General features: G+C 41.4%; 1 protein-coding gene across 1 annotated transcript in view; it reads left to right on the forward strand.

The window, feature by feature from the left end:
- smtnb (smoothelin b) overlaps positions 1-15,926 on the forward strand; it is a 38,388-nt gene that overhangs the window by 11,278 nt on the left and 11,184 nt on the right. Inside the window, 9 exon segments of the mRNA XM_077599993.1 lie at positions 2,070-2,227; positions 3,099-3,177; positions 3,356-3,434; positions 3,727-3,806; positions 9,649-9,745; positions 11,982-12,655; positions 13,567-13,609; positions 14,246-14,833; positions 15,845-15,921. Of these exon segments, the coding sequence (XP_077456119.1) occupies positions 2,070-2,227; positions 3,099-3,177; positions 3,356-3,434; positions 3,727-3,806; positions 9,649-9,745; positions 11,982-12,655; positions 13,567-13,609; positions 14,246-14,833; positions 15,845-15,921 (1,875 nt within the window).

A 15,926-nucleotide genomic window follows, 5' to 3' on the forward strand; every position in this document is an offset into this window, starting at 1 on the left:
CTGAATTGAAACAAGCTCCCCTCTTGGTTTTGCAAAAGCATTAACTTTAATGGTCTTCATTCTTCTATAAAAATGCATCTCTGCATCAGATAAGCAATTTGTCCCACCATTGTACTGAATCTAAACAGAACCCAGAAATCTAAACCAATGTCAATATTGTATCATTTCTATGGTTTTGGGCTGTGATGAAAATCCTTTGGAATCCCTGTGAACATTTAGCCAAGTCTTTTCTATCTCTTACTATCTTACTTTTCGTTCTATTACATGACTGGATGCCGTGTGGCGCACTTCTACCTCACACATGCTAGTTTTGTTATGATGACAGACTATTGTCCACCATTGTCTGCAGTCTGTTCTCTCGGGTATTGCACACATACTCACACGTGCAAAATATTTCCTTAGTGCGGTGTCTTTCACCGAGATTTATAAATGGGAAGGATGGGATGAGGGTAAAATGTTGAAAAGTTAGATAAACAGTACGAGGTGCCACGTTGGATAAAATGTGCGACAGGAACATGCTGTCAAACCTTGTCTTCTCTCGCCATTTGCTTTCTGTTTAAATGAAAAGCAACCTGACCCCAGTTCCAGAATCCACTACCACCTCTTTCCTTGTGAGTCAGCAGGAATGTGAGGAATGACCTGTCCCCTTTCCCACCCAGTCCTCCTCTGCCCATTTTTAGGCAAAGTCCAGATCAGCTTCATTCCCCTTTTTATCCTCCTCCTCTTCCTCCTCGTCATTGTAGCACAATGCTGATAACTCTTTCTTTCTTTTTTGAACGTGTTCACTTGTTGCTTCAGAACTCTAAATTGCCACAAATGACAGCACACGAAAGTCTGCTATGCTATTGCATATTTTTGTCAAACCACAGCGAGACCTCAAAACCCACTCATCATCCTTAGTGAGATCCCTCCTCCTCTGACTCTGCATTCAGGGAGGCAACACGTCAACCCCCACATTGGAGTTGTCATAGTGTGTGGCTTGAGCTAACAACCCCATCTACTAAGTACATTGGTATGAAGGGAGAACCCTGGCGTTTCTCCGAGGTACATCCTGGACACGAGCAGCAGGAAACCTTAAACAGAGCAGCTGAGCTCGAGGGGTATCAACCATTCTTTTAACATTCACCTCTGCGTGTGTTGACAGGCTACCACTGACTGCCAAAAGAGATGTCTGTTTTTCATGTGACAGCACACGGCCTCTTCGACCCCCTCGCTGTATGCATGTGCGCTTTTGATACAGTTCATTTTGGAGCACTTGCATGTATGCTAAGCAGAACCTCATTATCCATAAAGTGCTACCTCAGAAAGCGCTCAGCTTTCCAAGTACCACCATAATGACGTCACACTTTGATCATTAACACCTCTTATTGAGGTTATAACTTTCGTAAAGGTTGAATAAAATTTATTTTAAAGGTTGTTCCTATATATTTGAAATTGAACTTTTCTGAAACATTGAACATCTCATCTCAGTTTCTGAGCTGTTCTATTCTCATTAGGGTCGCGGGGTGTGCTGGAGCTTATCCTAGCTGACTTCGGTCCATAGGCGGGGGACACCGTGAATCGGTGGCCAGCCGATCGCAGGGCACAAGGGGACGGACAACCATGCACACTCGCACCCATACCTAGGGCCAATTTTTGTCCAATCAGCCTACCAAGCATGTTTTTGGAATGCGGGAGGAAACCAGTGTACGGGGATTACCTGCAAACTCCACACAGGTGAACCGACCTGGATTTGAACCCAGGACCCTAGAGCTGTGAGGCCGACGCTCTAACCACTCGTTCCACCGGGCCGCCTCTGAATGTAAATCTTTGTTGCTTAAGCTGAATATAACTGTATTTGACAAAGTCCCTGCCCGTAGTGGTTTTAAAAAAACTAATAATTTTAACGTTGAATACCATCAGTCTTTTTTGTGCCGCTAGAGGTTGTCCACATTCCACTGGTGGTTCTCGTACCACACTTTGAGAACCGCTGAATGAGTGTATATGAGCATAAATGCTTGAAATCGTGATGCCTCGCTACGTCTGCACCTCAGTCATTCTCTGTTTGTCCTTTTGCGGTCCGCATACAGTTGGATGGAACCGTGGATCTGGACGAGAGACGCCTCATCCGTTCAGCCATTCGCGAGTTGAGGAGCAGGGAGATCGAGGACATGGAGGCCGCACTGGCCAGCAAGAGGTTTCGCCACACACGACTCAAACAGCAGGAGGACAAGGAAAACCAGCACAGGTGAGACCGCAGGCATAAACACATTGAAGCAGAATGTCTTAATTACAAAGCAATCCAGGTGAAATGGATATACAGTACAAAGAAAGCAGCATTCCTCAAGACACGAATAGGAAAACTCTGGAAATGTGATGTCAGTACGTTGCGAATGGCAACCACAAAAGACTTTCCATTTTCCATCATAGCTTTTCACATTAAGTAGGCCCATTTTAGAGATCATCTTAAAATCTAATTACCAGTCAGCATTTAAACTGGGAGTCAGATAGAAAAGTGTTTTTGTGTGAGAACTTTTATTAGTGCTTTTGTTTTATTTCTCTTAAGTAGATTTAGTCGAGGCGTTTGAATATTCATCTCTTTCTTAAATTTCTGTCCATTCATTATTTTTCATCTAAAATCATATGAAAAACTGTAGACTTCAAGTTTTTAAAGGCTCAAATAATATTTTTCATGAGCCTATCTGCAATCCAATCACAAGTGGCTTTCTTTGAGGAAAATGTGTGTGCTTCATTCGAGACGATTCAATTTATCTAGCATTGACTCTGCAATTTAAAATCCTTGAAACCTCACTAGTCGGGCCAAATTGCTTCATTAAGAATAAGTACCATAAAATCCGGTTTGACCTGGAAAGATTTTAAAAAATCTGGATTTCTCTGCCAATCGGATTGCAAGATAAACTCTTGGGAGGTTGGGGAGGCCGCAGAAAAGTTCTTTTGATTTAAAAATTGAGTACTTTTTTACAACTCGAATAGTGAATGAGTAGTGGATGCTAAAGATGAAAAAGATAAGTTCCAAATCAAAAAGGATGAGATGTTTTTTAAAAATATAATATTGTGTTGGTGATGTCCGTTTTATAATCGCACGATTTATTTTCTAGATCCGACGCTAGCGAGGCTTTGGATGTCCTATCCCACAAACTAAAAGCAATCAGAGATGTCGATGAACTCACTAAGATGGTGAGTATCAAAATAGAGTGAAATTTTGTTAGTGATAGCCAACTAAAGTGATTCATCCCGAATACTTTTTTTATATCGCAAGATTGTTTTTGGACTAATAAATCGATGACTAAAAGAAGTTGTGGCAAAACCAGCAACGGCATGGCTGGACCATTGTTGATATTGTATGTGCTCGTAGTTACGTGCTGCTGCCGAATACGAAGAGAGGAAGCTGATTAGACAAGCAATTCGACAAATCCGAGAAGAGCAACAACAAGGTCAGTTGCATGACATGAGTAATGTATAAAAAAAAAATAGTCCCATGATTGACATGATGCGCCTGAAAAAAAAATGAGTGAAAAGGCCACCATGGTGTCTATGCGGCACGTTTGATCCCCATTCAGATAGTGGATTCCTGCCATTCTTTCATGCTGTCTAGTCTACTGTGCGTAATGCTCATGCCGTTCTGTATCTCAACCACACAAGTGCGCAATCTGTCCTCCTACTGTCTCACACTTTTTATGTGAGCGCATTTTTTTAGTTTTTTTTTTTTTCGTGTGTATCTTTTAGTGACAGCGGAGAGGGCTAAAACCTCCGGTCGCGGCCTGGAGACAGATAGTCTAGAGCCTCAAATTTTCAAGGGATCTGTGGTAAGTACAGAAAATCTTTCTATTGTATGATCATAAAACGCTCGTGCACCATACAAATCAGAATTCCATGTCTCGTGATGGGTTCTATTTAGGAATTGAGCACTGGCTTATTTGCGGGTACCAAGGCACGTATTGGGTGCAATGATCAATTCAACCCTCATGTATCTCACATTGTGACCAGGTGGATAATGTCAGGGTTTAACTTTTCTTTGTATTGAGTTTTATTAGAGTCTTTTTGTCCAGATATACACGGCATTACTTTCTTACTGGAAAGGTTGTAATCATTTAAGATGCTCATTCTCATGGCTGACTAGCCCTCTAGTGGACAACAGTAGGTGTGTTTACAGTTCAGTAAAAGCCGAGATTAAGTGAATGATATGATTGTTTAGTGAGGCTAATGTGACCACCTCACCGGAGCCAGATGGTATCTAGTGCGTTTGATCAACTTTTTTTCACGCCATTTCCTCTGGAAGCCACAAAAACTTTAAATGTAGGTGGCCACCGTTGTGCTCTACTCAGATTAGGAAACCATGACAGCAGGCTGGCGTCACAGGATGTTGGAGCATTCAAGTTTTTGGGCTTCACATCCTGACAGACAGCTGAGTGCCGTAGAGGTGGGAGGTCATGATGAGTCATGGGAGGTTGGATGTGTCTAAGGGAATGGCTGAAGACTTGGAGAGAGAGATAGAGAGAGGCAGACAGCCCACCAGCTGAGTTGTAGCAGCTTAGTCTTGGCACTGGGACGTCTACGTGTCCAAAAGCAACAACAGAAACAGCAGCGGGGCTCCTTCCAGGCACATCACAGTAGCGGATCTCCTTTGAGCTGCATGCGATTGTACAGTGGCAGATGAACATCTGAGATAGGCCTCCAACAGCACAGCATCCACACACCTACGCAAATACCCAAACACACACACACACACACACACACACACACACACACACACACACACACACACACGCACCATCCAGAATGCATGCCACAAGCATCAAAACTAACATCGACTGGAGATGAAACTTTAGCTGGAAAGTATGTAGGCTCGGTTAGAGCATTAACGCATGAGGTAGCCAAAAACCATTAGACATTAATAACAGTTTTAAATGGCGGACAGTAAAATATTCCTTGGCTGCTAAAAAGTCCACTTGGTGATAGCATATTTAAACGTAATTATACCTTCATAGCACTAAGAAATTGGCGCAAAAGGCTTAAGTCAGCACCAGAGGTGCCAAAATTATTCACATTCATGGAAAGTAGTTTTATACACTAGATCGTTTAAAGAGCTGTTATTTTGTTTTCCCCTATTTAACCTAAATAATATGGCATTGTCGCCAAAGGGAACCCTAAAATAAAGATCTATTATAACTATAAATGTCATTTTGCGTGCGCTTTGCAGGAATGAAACTTCTAGGAGAAAGCAAGGTTAAAACAAAGGTAGCGTCAGAAGTTAATGTGTCAACCAGCCAACCTATTAACTTAAGTTTGTGTGTGTTGGGGGGTGTTAGATCCCTGTGGAGACAGAAGGGGAGGTAGAGGAAATCAAGGGAGTGGCTTGTTTGTACTATGTGGTGTGTGTGTGTGTGTGTGTATGTGTGGAGTTTACATGTTTGTGCACATGGCAGCGTCTATGTGTAATGAGGGAAACGGCGTCCTGACTCCAGAGAGTTAAAAGAGCGAGAGAAAGAGAGAGAGAGAGCGAATGGGAGGCGGTCGCTTAAGAGGTAAATGTCAGTCTACTTTTCCTCCAGATGTTCCTCACGCCAAGTGCTTCACAGTCTAGCCTCGTCACCCCCGTTTTCCATCCCTGTGGCGCTCGCTGAAAAGACAACTATCTTTCCACATAGTACAGTTATATATATATATTTTTCCCCCTATGATTTGACTGAAGAAGAATGGAACATTTTCACCCATCTGGTTGTGTTAAAGGTTTGTGAACAATTTTATTTAACTTTACTGGCAACTTCACTAGAATTGATGAAACCTTTTTGATGCATGAGGTCAAGTCGTCTTCCTAGAAACACACTGCTAATCATCGTCTTGATGGGTTTGCCTGCCCGTACAAGACAGGTGCTCTGAACCAAGGGGTCCTTAAATGAAGGAAAAGTTGGTGAGATTTAAAGTGAAGACGCACTATTATTTGTAAATGTTTGTCTTTTAGCTGGAATTGAGTGAATAGCAAAATATTTAAGACGTGTAAAGGATGTTTCTGTTGTTGAAGCATTTCATGTCAACTCATTCAAACCCTTTTTAAGTACTAAGGGTTTATCTATCATTTTGAAGTTGAAGTGTAATCCTTTAGAATGCTTCAAAAGATTGAGAGAAGGCAGATATATTCTCATTCAAAAATGTCAACTAAACAATTACAGCTCTTGTGTCATTTTGAGGTAATTGTTTTTATTTGTATCAATATAAATTAATTTCTGCTTTTTTTACGAGGCCAAGAATCAAGAACCATCGTCATAGTCCTCGTAAAATCTATTTGATCTGATTTTTATGATTGTATGTCTTTGTGTTTTCTTATCAAAGTTAGGAACCTCTTGTTACATGAACTCGTCATAAAACATGCTCCGTAATAAAACGCAACCCCCCCCCCAAAAAAAAGTAATCGGAATGAATTTTCTTTGCGGGTTTCATCATCCCAGACTGATGCAGACATGATTGCTACTGTAGCTTTGACTTTGGAGGTTGGCCGAGTATGTGGAGCCACTCATGGAAAAGCCACCAGGTTTGGAGTCCTTTCCACATGGTGGCATGAATGCAAATTCCTTAGCAATGGAGAGCACTCAAGTCTAGTTTATTAATCCATATGCCTGCAAAGCACATGGTGGGAAAGGTAACATTCTCCTTTTGGACTGCGCTCTTGTTAAAATGTTAGATCAGAAGACTACAGATGGCCTACGCCTTGCTGTGGTCACACAAGAGGACAGTCCTCATATTTGTGGTCAGGGCTATGAGCTTTTGTAATTATAGTCTTAACACAAACATGCTTCTGCGGCCAGTTTAGAATGAGGTCTTTAAAGTGGCTGGGTACAGGGTCGGTGTCACAGTTGACTCTTTTGGTCTCCGCCGTCTGATCCGGTTCGACGCCGCTAATAACAGCATATTGGCGAGCAGCAGGTTTACTCTGCTTTTTTTCCCCTCTCTGTTCTCAGAGGTTAAGTGGAAGCTGTGAACTGATGGCCGTCACGGCTTCTGGTAAGAACAGGCAGGCGCGGAAATGCTCTTTCTCTCTAATTGTGTTTATAGCTCAAACACCATTATTTGCCCTTGTGACTCCTGTGTAGGTCCATTTAAAAAGAAGACACCCTCTGTATGTAACCTTAACCGTTATGGCCTTCGTCGTTTGTCTTGAATGGGGCAAAAAAGTGTTCTTCCAAGCTCTTCAAGCACCACATTCCACAGAATTTAAACCCTTTACTGCAGTCAACTTATCGTCCTTAGTCACTAGTGGCTATTGTCTTAAAGTTTGAAAGGATTTCGAAGTAAGGCAATATGCTTAGTCACTTGAGATTTTTTTTTTCCACAAGTGGAGGAAGTGAAATGGAAAAAAATGACATGGAAGCATCTTCTTTCCCCATTTTACTTGGCCACAAAATTCCATTTCACTTCTTTCATAAGTCTTTCACACAAATTGAACTCAATGCGCACGAGTTATTTCATGTATTTTGATCCTGCTTATGATGTCAAAAAACTACTCATGGTGTGCAAGTCAACATACTACTATCACACATCTGGCTTGTGTTCTAAAAGATGGTCTTTTTAGTCGCGGAGTCTGGCCAATTCTTCAATGCTCAGTTTCAGATCACATGCCTTAAAATAATAATCATTTATTTTGGTTGTTTGCGCACTGAATAAGAGATTTCCATAGTTCCTTGCATCAACAAATTGAAATGTCTTTATAGAGCATTTTCTTTCTTTATGTGAAGGTTGATTGTAAATCAACTAAGTAAATTTCAAATAAATTGTCGTCAGGTGCTGTTTTTTTGGATCTCCCCAAAGATTTTGCCAAATCTAAGCCTATATTTTTAAGTCTTATAAAAGCATAATTGATTGCATTTCCAATGTGTTATAAGTATCTTAAAATGAGTCTGTGAGGAGGGTTAGAATTTGATCTTCATGCGGTTGGGCAATTGGTTGTAACAGCTGCGAAAGTTAAACGTCTCCTTCAAAAAAGTGGATTTGATTTTAGCGATTATGATGGAGGGCTCCTTCTCAATATGTGGTTTTGTCCCTGTTTGCTCATGAAATGTCCTTTAAAGCGGGGCAGTATCTTGTTCTAATTGGACTGAGAACGTTTTGGTCCTTGGATGTGGAAATTTGCAGATGTGGAAACAGAGAAGGCTTGTGTATTATCTTGGATCAGTGTGTCCCAGGTTCCTTTGTGACAAAACAAGCCAGTCAATGGCAAGCCACCAACATCTTTAGATGGACTCCCTCTCTTTTTAACTTTTGAGAAGCAAATCAAGCAAAGTTTGTGTACTAAATAACTCAAATAACAAGAAAACTGTTAAAACACTTTAAAAATGATGTGTTAATGAAAATGCTGTTAATGGATTATGCTTTCATTTCAAATACTCATCTCTAATATTCAAACAAACAAAGTGTTATGCACCCCTCGTTCCTGCATGTTCTTGCCAAGTCTGTACTTTTAGTGTCCTCGACAAGAACATACTTCCCGAGAACACCAGCATATATTGGTGTACTTGAGTATTGGGAAACAAACAGGTTCTTGCATATTATTATTCAATTAGCTGCTTACATAGAGCTTTGTATCCGCCCACTCAACTCCATTTAACGGAGAGGGAATAATTACGCAAATATTGTACAGTTGAACAAATGTACTAACTTTTGACTTTCTATTTTTACATTACATTCTAATTTACATCTGGGCCTCTGCAGAAAGACCTGGGATGAGACTATATCCATTTTTTTCAGACCAATAATTATACTTCAGAACAACAGGTTGTCATAACACAAGCAAGCATAGGCTTCTTTTGAATACATCCTGTCCTGAATTTGTCTGTGCTCATTTAAAGATTTCAATCCGAGCCAGATGACTGGTTACAATTTTCTCCCTTAAAATCACAGTTCCACGAACTGACTTTTGAGTTCACGTTGGCTAACATGCCAATAAACATTATTTAAGGCTGTCCCAGGCCTCAACTATGGTAGTCTGTTAGTGCTAAAATACATATCCGAAACCCCAAGGTTAATGATTCCTTCAAAGACGACAACAAATAAAAACACAGGCCACTCTAACTACTGGATCATTTGTGTCGCAAGTTTCAGAGTCCCCTACTAAACCTTCTGTTACTTCCCCCCAACCCCCCCCCCCCCCACCCCACCCCCACCCGCGCCCCTCACTATTTAAACAACCACAAATGCTGCCTTATCTGGTTAGTCATGTTAGACAGTTATAATTTTGAACATGCCTGCACTTGGAGGAGTTTTATTGTTGCAATCAATTGGCCTGTTCAGTTTCACAAGGTCTGCCCTCGTTGTCTCACTGTGGGGTATTTTTCTTTTATCTGAACATTTTTTTTCCACTTCTCTCATGCTCTTTAGTCCTCTGCATTATTTCTACTACAGGATCTACTCTATGGAGTTAATGTTGTGACTGCTCTGATGACCAGTTGGTCATGAAAAGCAAATAAAGTTGGGCAACTGATCAGACAGTTTTGGGTCATTGTTGAATGATTATAGCATGGATTTTGTTGTTGTTGTTGTATTTATGGCCACTAACTGGTAAATGAAACTTGTATATACTTTTCTGTCTGGCAAAGCATGGCTAAGGTCTCTCAGAAGAACTGACTTCTCGCAACTCACCTCTGCTTCATTTTGCAGAGGAGAGAGCAAGACTGTGAACAAGAACACTTCAAATCTCAGATCCGGGAGTTGCGTGGCCAACAGATAAACCAAAACCGAGAGCTGCAGAGACTAGGTGAGTGAGAACCACTTCCCCATAAATAAGGCACACCCTCGCACTCGGATCCATTTTCCACACCTCACACGTCTGTTATTGTTACCATACAAAATCTGTTTAGGCTATAAACATTCACCTGAAGGTCAAATTTAGATAACCTGAAGGAAAACACTGACCACGTCTATGCCATGAAACTGTGGCTGCATGACGTTGGCTAAATACAACTTCCCTTTTAAGCGCTTGTTAAAACACCTGGGCAAAGGAGCTTTTCTTCCGAGGTGGCAAGCAGAGAGTCATATTAGTTCAGATTTTTTAAAGACCTTTAATGTCACTTTATTAACTGTTCAGGGGTGTTGAAGCCACTGGCTTAAAGTTAAGTGTGAAGAATTTTCATTAATTACTGTGGCCGTTAATAAAAACAGCATGAATGCAAGCCTTGAAACTTGTTAATGTATTTACAGTTGACAAATGTCATTCACTTTTAATTCTTCCTAGAGTGAAGTGTGCTTTTTTATTTAATTCAAACCAATTTGCAGTACAGATGCACTTGTGTTTGTCTTCTTTTATGAGTCCATCCCATAGTCCTGGACTTTGGCAATGACTTTTGGGAACCAAAAGCGGCAAACACAACAGCCACACCTTTGCCAAATACACTTGATACCAGAACAGAATCTTTTTTTTAAATGTGGCACAACAAATCTGCTAATGTTGCTTATTTAATCCTAACTTACAATTTAAGACAGGGTGAAGCTTGTGTCAACAAAAAAGACCACCAGTGAAAAGTACTTGTCAACAAAGACAGAACATTATGTGGTTGGGATAGGAGTGAGCACGCAGCAAGAGCTGGTGGTTTTTTGAGCGGCTAGTGCTTTTTTTAGGGTCAAAGTATGTGAAAATGAGAGATGAGCTTGTAAAAAAGCACATTCTTTGTCATTGTCAACATTGCTAAAATCATTCCCATGCTTCTTAGATTTAAAAAAAAAAAACCTTTAGTATTTATAGGCTTTAACTATATGATCATATTCTTAGCAGTACTGCATTCTATAGCAAGTGTTCTCTCAGGGCTATGATTTTAAAAATGAAATGTTTGTATAGACTCAATGGGAAGGGATTGTATCCTTGTCTGACATGACCACTTGGTAGTTCTGCCCACCCTAGAGTTGCCGAAAACACTATTTACATTCATAGAGCTGCAGGAATAACTGAAAACAATGAAGGCCTTCAAATACAGTACGTACACTCTATTTTTTGTCCGTTTCCCCGCTTTGTATTGTTATAAAATACCTCCCGCGGCCAGAGCTATCCGCCTCTTCCTTCACAATGGCGCCATGTTGTTTGTGGTTCAATAAAAGACACACACAAACAAAAATGGTACAGTATATTTTGAGCATCAAAATATGGCCTGATAAGAATATCCGTGGTCATGTCTTTTCAAAGGAATGCTTTCTTTTTTTTGTGTGCCAGATGTACAGAAGAGGGTCAATGAATGTACTTGTATTTCCCACTTTGAAATATAGAAGTTTTATGTTCACTTGGGAGAAAATTCACTGGCTTGATAACTCATTTGATCCGGTTTCTTCATCTCTGGAATCTGCGGAGCCACAGATATTCCCCCACAAAGTACACAGTTGTGTGTTTAGAGGTAGAAAGGATGTGGGCGCTGCTGTGTTGTTTGGAGTGTGGTTTCCTGAGGAGAGAGGGAGTAGTGAATTAGTTCAGACGAATGAGAATGAATCTCTATTTCACTCCATTTCCTCTCTGACGTCTTGCCACCTTCACCGTTGCTCTTTCTCTCCACTTCCTCCTCTTTGATACGCATTCTGATAAATGTGACTCAGGAATTCAGGCTTGTGTGGAGGAAATGCAGACATCCCGTCATGTCTCCACGTGTCTCGTCTTTGATCCTGGGCGATATTATGTAGCCAGGTCGGTCTTTGAATTGCGTATGCTCAGAAGTGTCCCATTTCCCTTCTGTTTACTCAATTACTACCTGCTGCTTCTCTTCACTTACTGTACTATATCGTAAAAGAATGAAGTACCATGTACTTACAACTAGGGATGTGCTAATCTGTTTTTTTTCTTCCTGGTTTTGTACTTTTCTTTTCTGGCCTGTAACCCACATCTTGACCATAGTTGCCTTTTTTTTATTCAGGCAAATTGCGATTGTTTAGGGTTGAAGGAAAAAAAATTCAAAGTCTGGTCTGAACATTTTTAAACCCACTTTCTACCCCCTCTATTTATTGTGTGTGTTCAGGCTCCAATTCAGGCATGGTACTCGTTCTTGACCACCTAGTCAAAGGAGATGACTCTGGACCAATGCTGCTCGAGCCACAACGAGAAGCAATGGCCTCGGAGTCCGACCTGGTCCTGCCCCACCGTCAGAGGTCGGATTCTGCCGCTTCGGACTGCAGCGTGGCCTCTTTAGTTGCCAGATCCAACATGGATTCTGTGGCTGAAGAAAATAGCCTGAGCTCGACCTACAGGACCCGTTCGGACTCTGGTTCCTCAGACAGAAGTCGACAATCCTCTGAGCGCAGCAGACAAGACTCTGGAACATCAGAGCCTGATATAGAGTCCCAATCTTGCGTCAATCAGACACTGGGCTCAGATGTCTCCGATTCCTGTATCAAGCTCCCTTTGGCTTCTGAAAGTATTGATTTTTCAAGAAACGGCAATGACCCCCAAACCTCAGATCACACCGTGAATATGTCTGAGATGTGTCCAGCAGAGGAAAAGGAGGTGGACACAGATGGCTCAACTCACAGTAGTAACCCGGAAACTGAGACCAGAAGCCTCCAGTGTCTGTCCGACCAGGACCACCATGTCGACCAGGACCTTCCGGACGGATCTGTCTGGTCTCGCGGAACTCTTGAGACTGGTCCAGTTAATGGTAGTGCAGAGGGAAAACTCGATTTTCACGGACAAAAGGTAATTTTTGCACCTCTTCTCTTGATTTGATCAAATGTTAGATTAGTTGAAAAAAGTGTTTTTTTTTATTGGAATTTAGAAATTCTAATTCCTCATCATGGCTAAGAATAATTAAATGCTGAGGTCGTATATAGTTATAGGTGTAACTTGGCCAAGTGTACACGAATTTGCACGTTTTATTTAGATACATAGTTGATAGTTACTGTTAAAATCATACCGCCAGAGGGGAGTGTTTGGTCTCAAAGCATTTGTTTAAACGCCTTCACTTTCTTCCCCCTGGCACTCACTTGATACTTGTGTGACCCCCAGGTTATGTTGACATTCATAAACACCCTTTAGTTGACATCCAGTTCTGTGCTGTTTACCTTTTTGTTGCATGGCTACACACACAAACACGTCTGCACCTGTGTAACTTTGCTTCCTGCCGTCAGTGTGTGTCAACTCACCTGTCGTCCGAGAGGAGAATGATCTGTCTCACATCACCCAAAACCAAAGAAGACACTAGTTCAGTGTTGCACGATATTCCGTGTCAACTGTTATTTCCTCAACTACTTTACTGCATGCTGTGTCTTCTTTAATTGCGTTTACCCAATAGCACACTGGACCTCTTTTATTGTACATTTGGATATAGGTGGACGCGCAGTCCCCTGACTGTAATGTAAACACTCTGGGGGCCTGCAGCCAAAAATAGAACAGGAGTCTTATCGTCAAACATAAACGTTACATAATAAAAAAAAAAGACCAGCAGTTATTTATGTGCTGTAGGTTAGATTATGTGTAGCTGTCACAACACACATCCATTACTTTACGCGAGCATTTCCAGTGTCAAATCTTGTTCGTTAAAATCCCAATGTTGAATGCCATGTTACTCCACTGATTATAATTTTCTGATTTTGGTTTCTTTCATATAGATTGCAGCATATGATTCTACCCTCACTCATGACAAGGATGTTGGTAAGAAAAAAAACCTCATTGTACAATATACAGTAGTGAACAAAGATGCAATTGCAATTTTTGGGCGGAGAAGGAAATTATTTAGTTTGACATGAGTGCTGTATTGTGGCAGTGAACTCAAAGCAGCTCTCTTCAGTTTATTAGCTCAACCAGCATATCAAAGCCAGGCATTAAGTTCTTTTTAGCGCCACTCCCTGTTAATATTAAAGTGCCTAGAAGCAATAGACAACACCTAACATAAATTACCTTTGTGTAAAAGAAGGTATTTAAATATGCAAATTGTGCATTTCTTAGAACTCGGGAAAATATTTAAACCTAAAAAATGACTTGACGCTTCCAGCCGCACCTATTCTGATGAGGAGACTTGACATTATGAGTGGCAGTTACATCAATTTAAATTTGAAGATTTTAGAGACATATTTTAAGTGGGTCACTGAGGTCATAAAATTAAACTTGTATCTCAACGTACCAGTGCACAGATATATTATATCTGTCCATTGACAAATTGCCAGGAGACTTGAAGACTTTCTATGTTATGGTCATTAATTCGTTCTAGTTTAGATAACTTAGTAGCTTTTTTTTTTTTTTTAACTGTTATTTCTTAAAATACCCACTCACTACTCAGTATCTTCACAGGACCACAAAAGCTATTTACGCCTTTGGAACCAAGCAAGCGCACTAACTCTGTCCGCGATCGGATGCGCAAGTTCAACGAGTCCAGTCAGAACGTCGTTTTCTCATCTTTGAAGAAAGCGCCTCTGAGCAGCAGCGGCCAGACAAACTTCTCCAGATCGGCAGAATTGTTTACTCCCACCGCAACATCCCTCATCCCTTCTGGCACCAGCCCAACATGGCCACGCGTAGACTCGGCAGCTCACACCTCTACCGCATCCAAGAATCAGGCCACACCTCAACTAAGAGGCGTGGCGAAGAAACCTCTGTCTTCCACCGGCCAATCCCAGCAGTCCATGGGTGGTACGAAACACTCGAGTGAAACGAGTGGGTCCTTCTCAGGGGATTCAAATGAAGATCAGACCCCAGGGACAGAGATTGGACAAAAGCTCACCCGAGAAGAGGCCGATCCAGACATGAAGACGTTCCTCACCATCGAGATCAAAGACGGCCGCTCTACATCCTCGTCGACGTCCTTCCAAAGGGGCAACCTTGCCCACATCAGCAGCATGCCCCCACGCACCACCGCGAATGCTCTTGGGCAGAGAACAGGTAAGGCATCTTAGCAACAGGGTGGGGAAAAACACTCTAGCTTGTGTTAAATGCCTTTTATTTGTGTGTTTTAAATATTTAATTTGAGAGCAGTTGTTATTCATGACATTGCACCAAGCCTCCAAGTTGTAGGAGGCGATGAGCACCAGGGACAGGTCACAAGGGGGTTGATGACAATGATTTTCGTCAGACATATGAAAGAGCAGGCTTGTTCTACAGGGTGCTTGTTGTACAGAGGCCTTGTTGAGTGGGTGAGGTCAGTAGTTCAACACAGAAAGTATATCAGGACTATGGCTGCAACAACTGTCCCTCTCCAACCACGCTGAATAGTGGGATTGAACAGACCTTGTAAACCAACACAGTGCAATGGTTTGTCCACTATTTTTTTTAAATGGAGAAGCTGGAGGGATGACTTAGACGTACGCTAGTGTCTTATTTAGCTACTTGCGGTTAATTGCATCTTATAGAATTTTTTTAAATGTATTTCTGAATACTACTTTGATGAATGGCATACAGTGTAATAGTTTCCAAATAACAACACATTAAAAGTTTCGTTTTATCCTGTCAATCGTGGCCACCAACCCAAACACGTCATTTATGTCAGGGAGGACCTTAGCGTTAATTATGCCCCCTGACCTTCTTTACGACATCTTCCTAGTTTGCACTTTGATGAGACTTGACTACTTAATTAGCATGTTTCCCCTTTACTTAGCCCACGCTGTGTCCCCAAGTTTTACAACGCCTAGTTATATATCAACATCTGATTTTATTTTATTTATTTATTTTCCCCCTGGAGTGGTTGGGGGATGTAAACGCACATAACGGTATTCAGATCAAACGTGTCATCGCTGACATTTCTTGGTTGCGTTTCGGTTGACTACCATCTTGTGTTTATGGCTGTCTGGAATCTTATGTAACTGGGAAATGGCTTCCACAGAGCGTACACATATATTTTTTGCCTTGCTTTTCTTAGGCAAATGGAGTTCAAAAATGTGATTCTATATGTTTCAGAGCTGACGCTTGGCCTCAGAGCTTCACCGTTCAAGATTTCCTCTTCCTCCAGTATCTCATCTGGATCCTCCATCAAGGTAAT

Source organism: Stigmatopora argus, chromosome 5, assembly GCF_051989625.1.
Source record: "Stigmatopora argus isolate UIUO_Sarg chromosome 5, RoL_Sarg_1.0, whole genome shotgun sequence".
Lineage (NCBI taxonomy): Eukaryota > Metazoa > Chordata > Actinopteri > Syngnathiformes > Syngnathidae > Stigmatopora > Stigmatopora argus.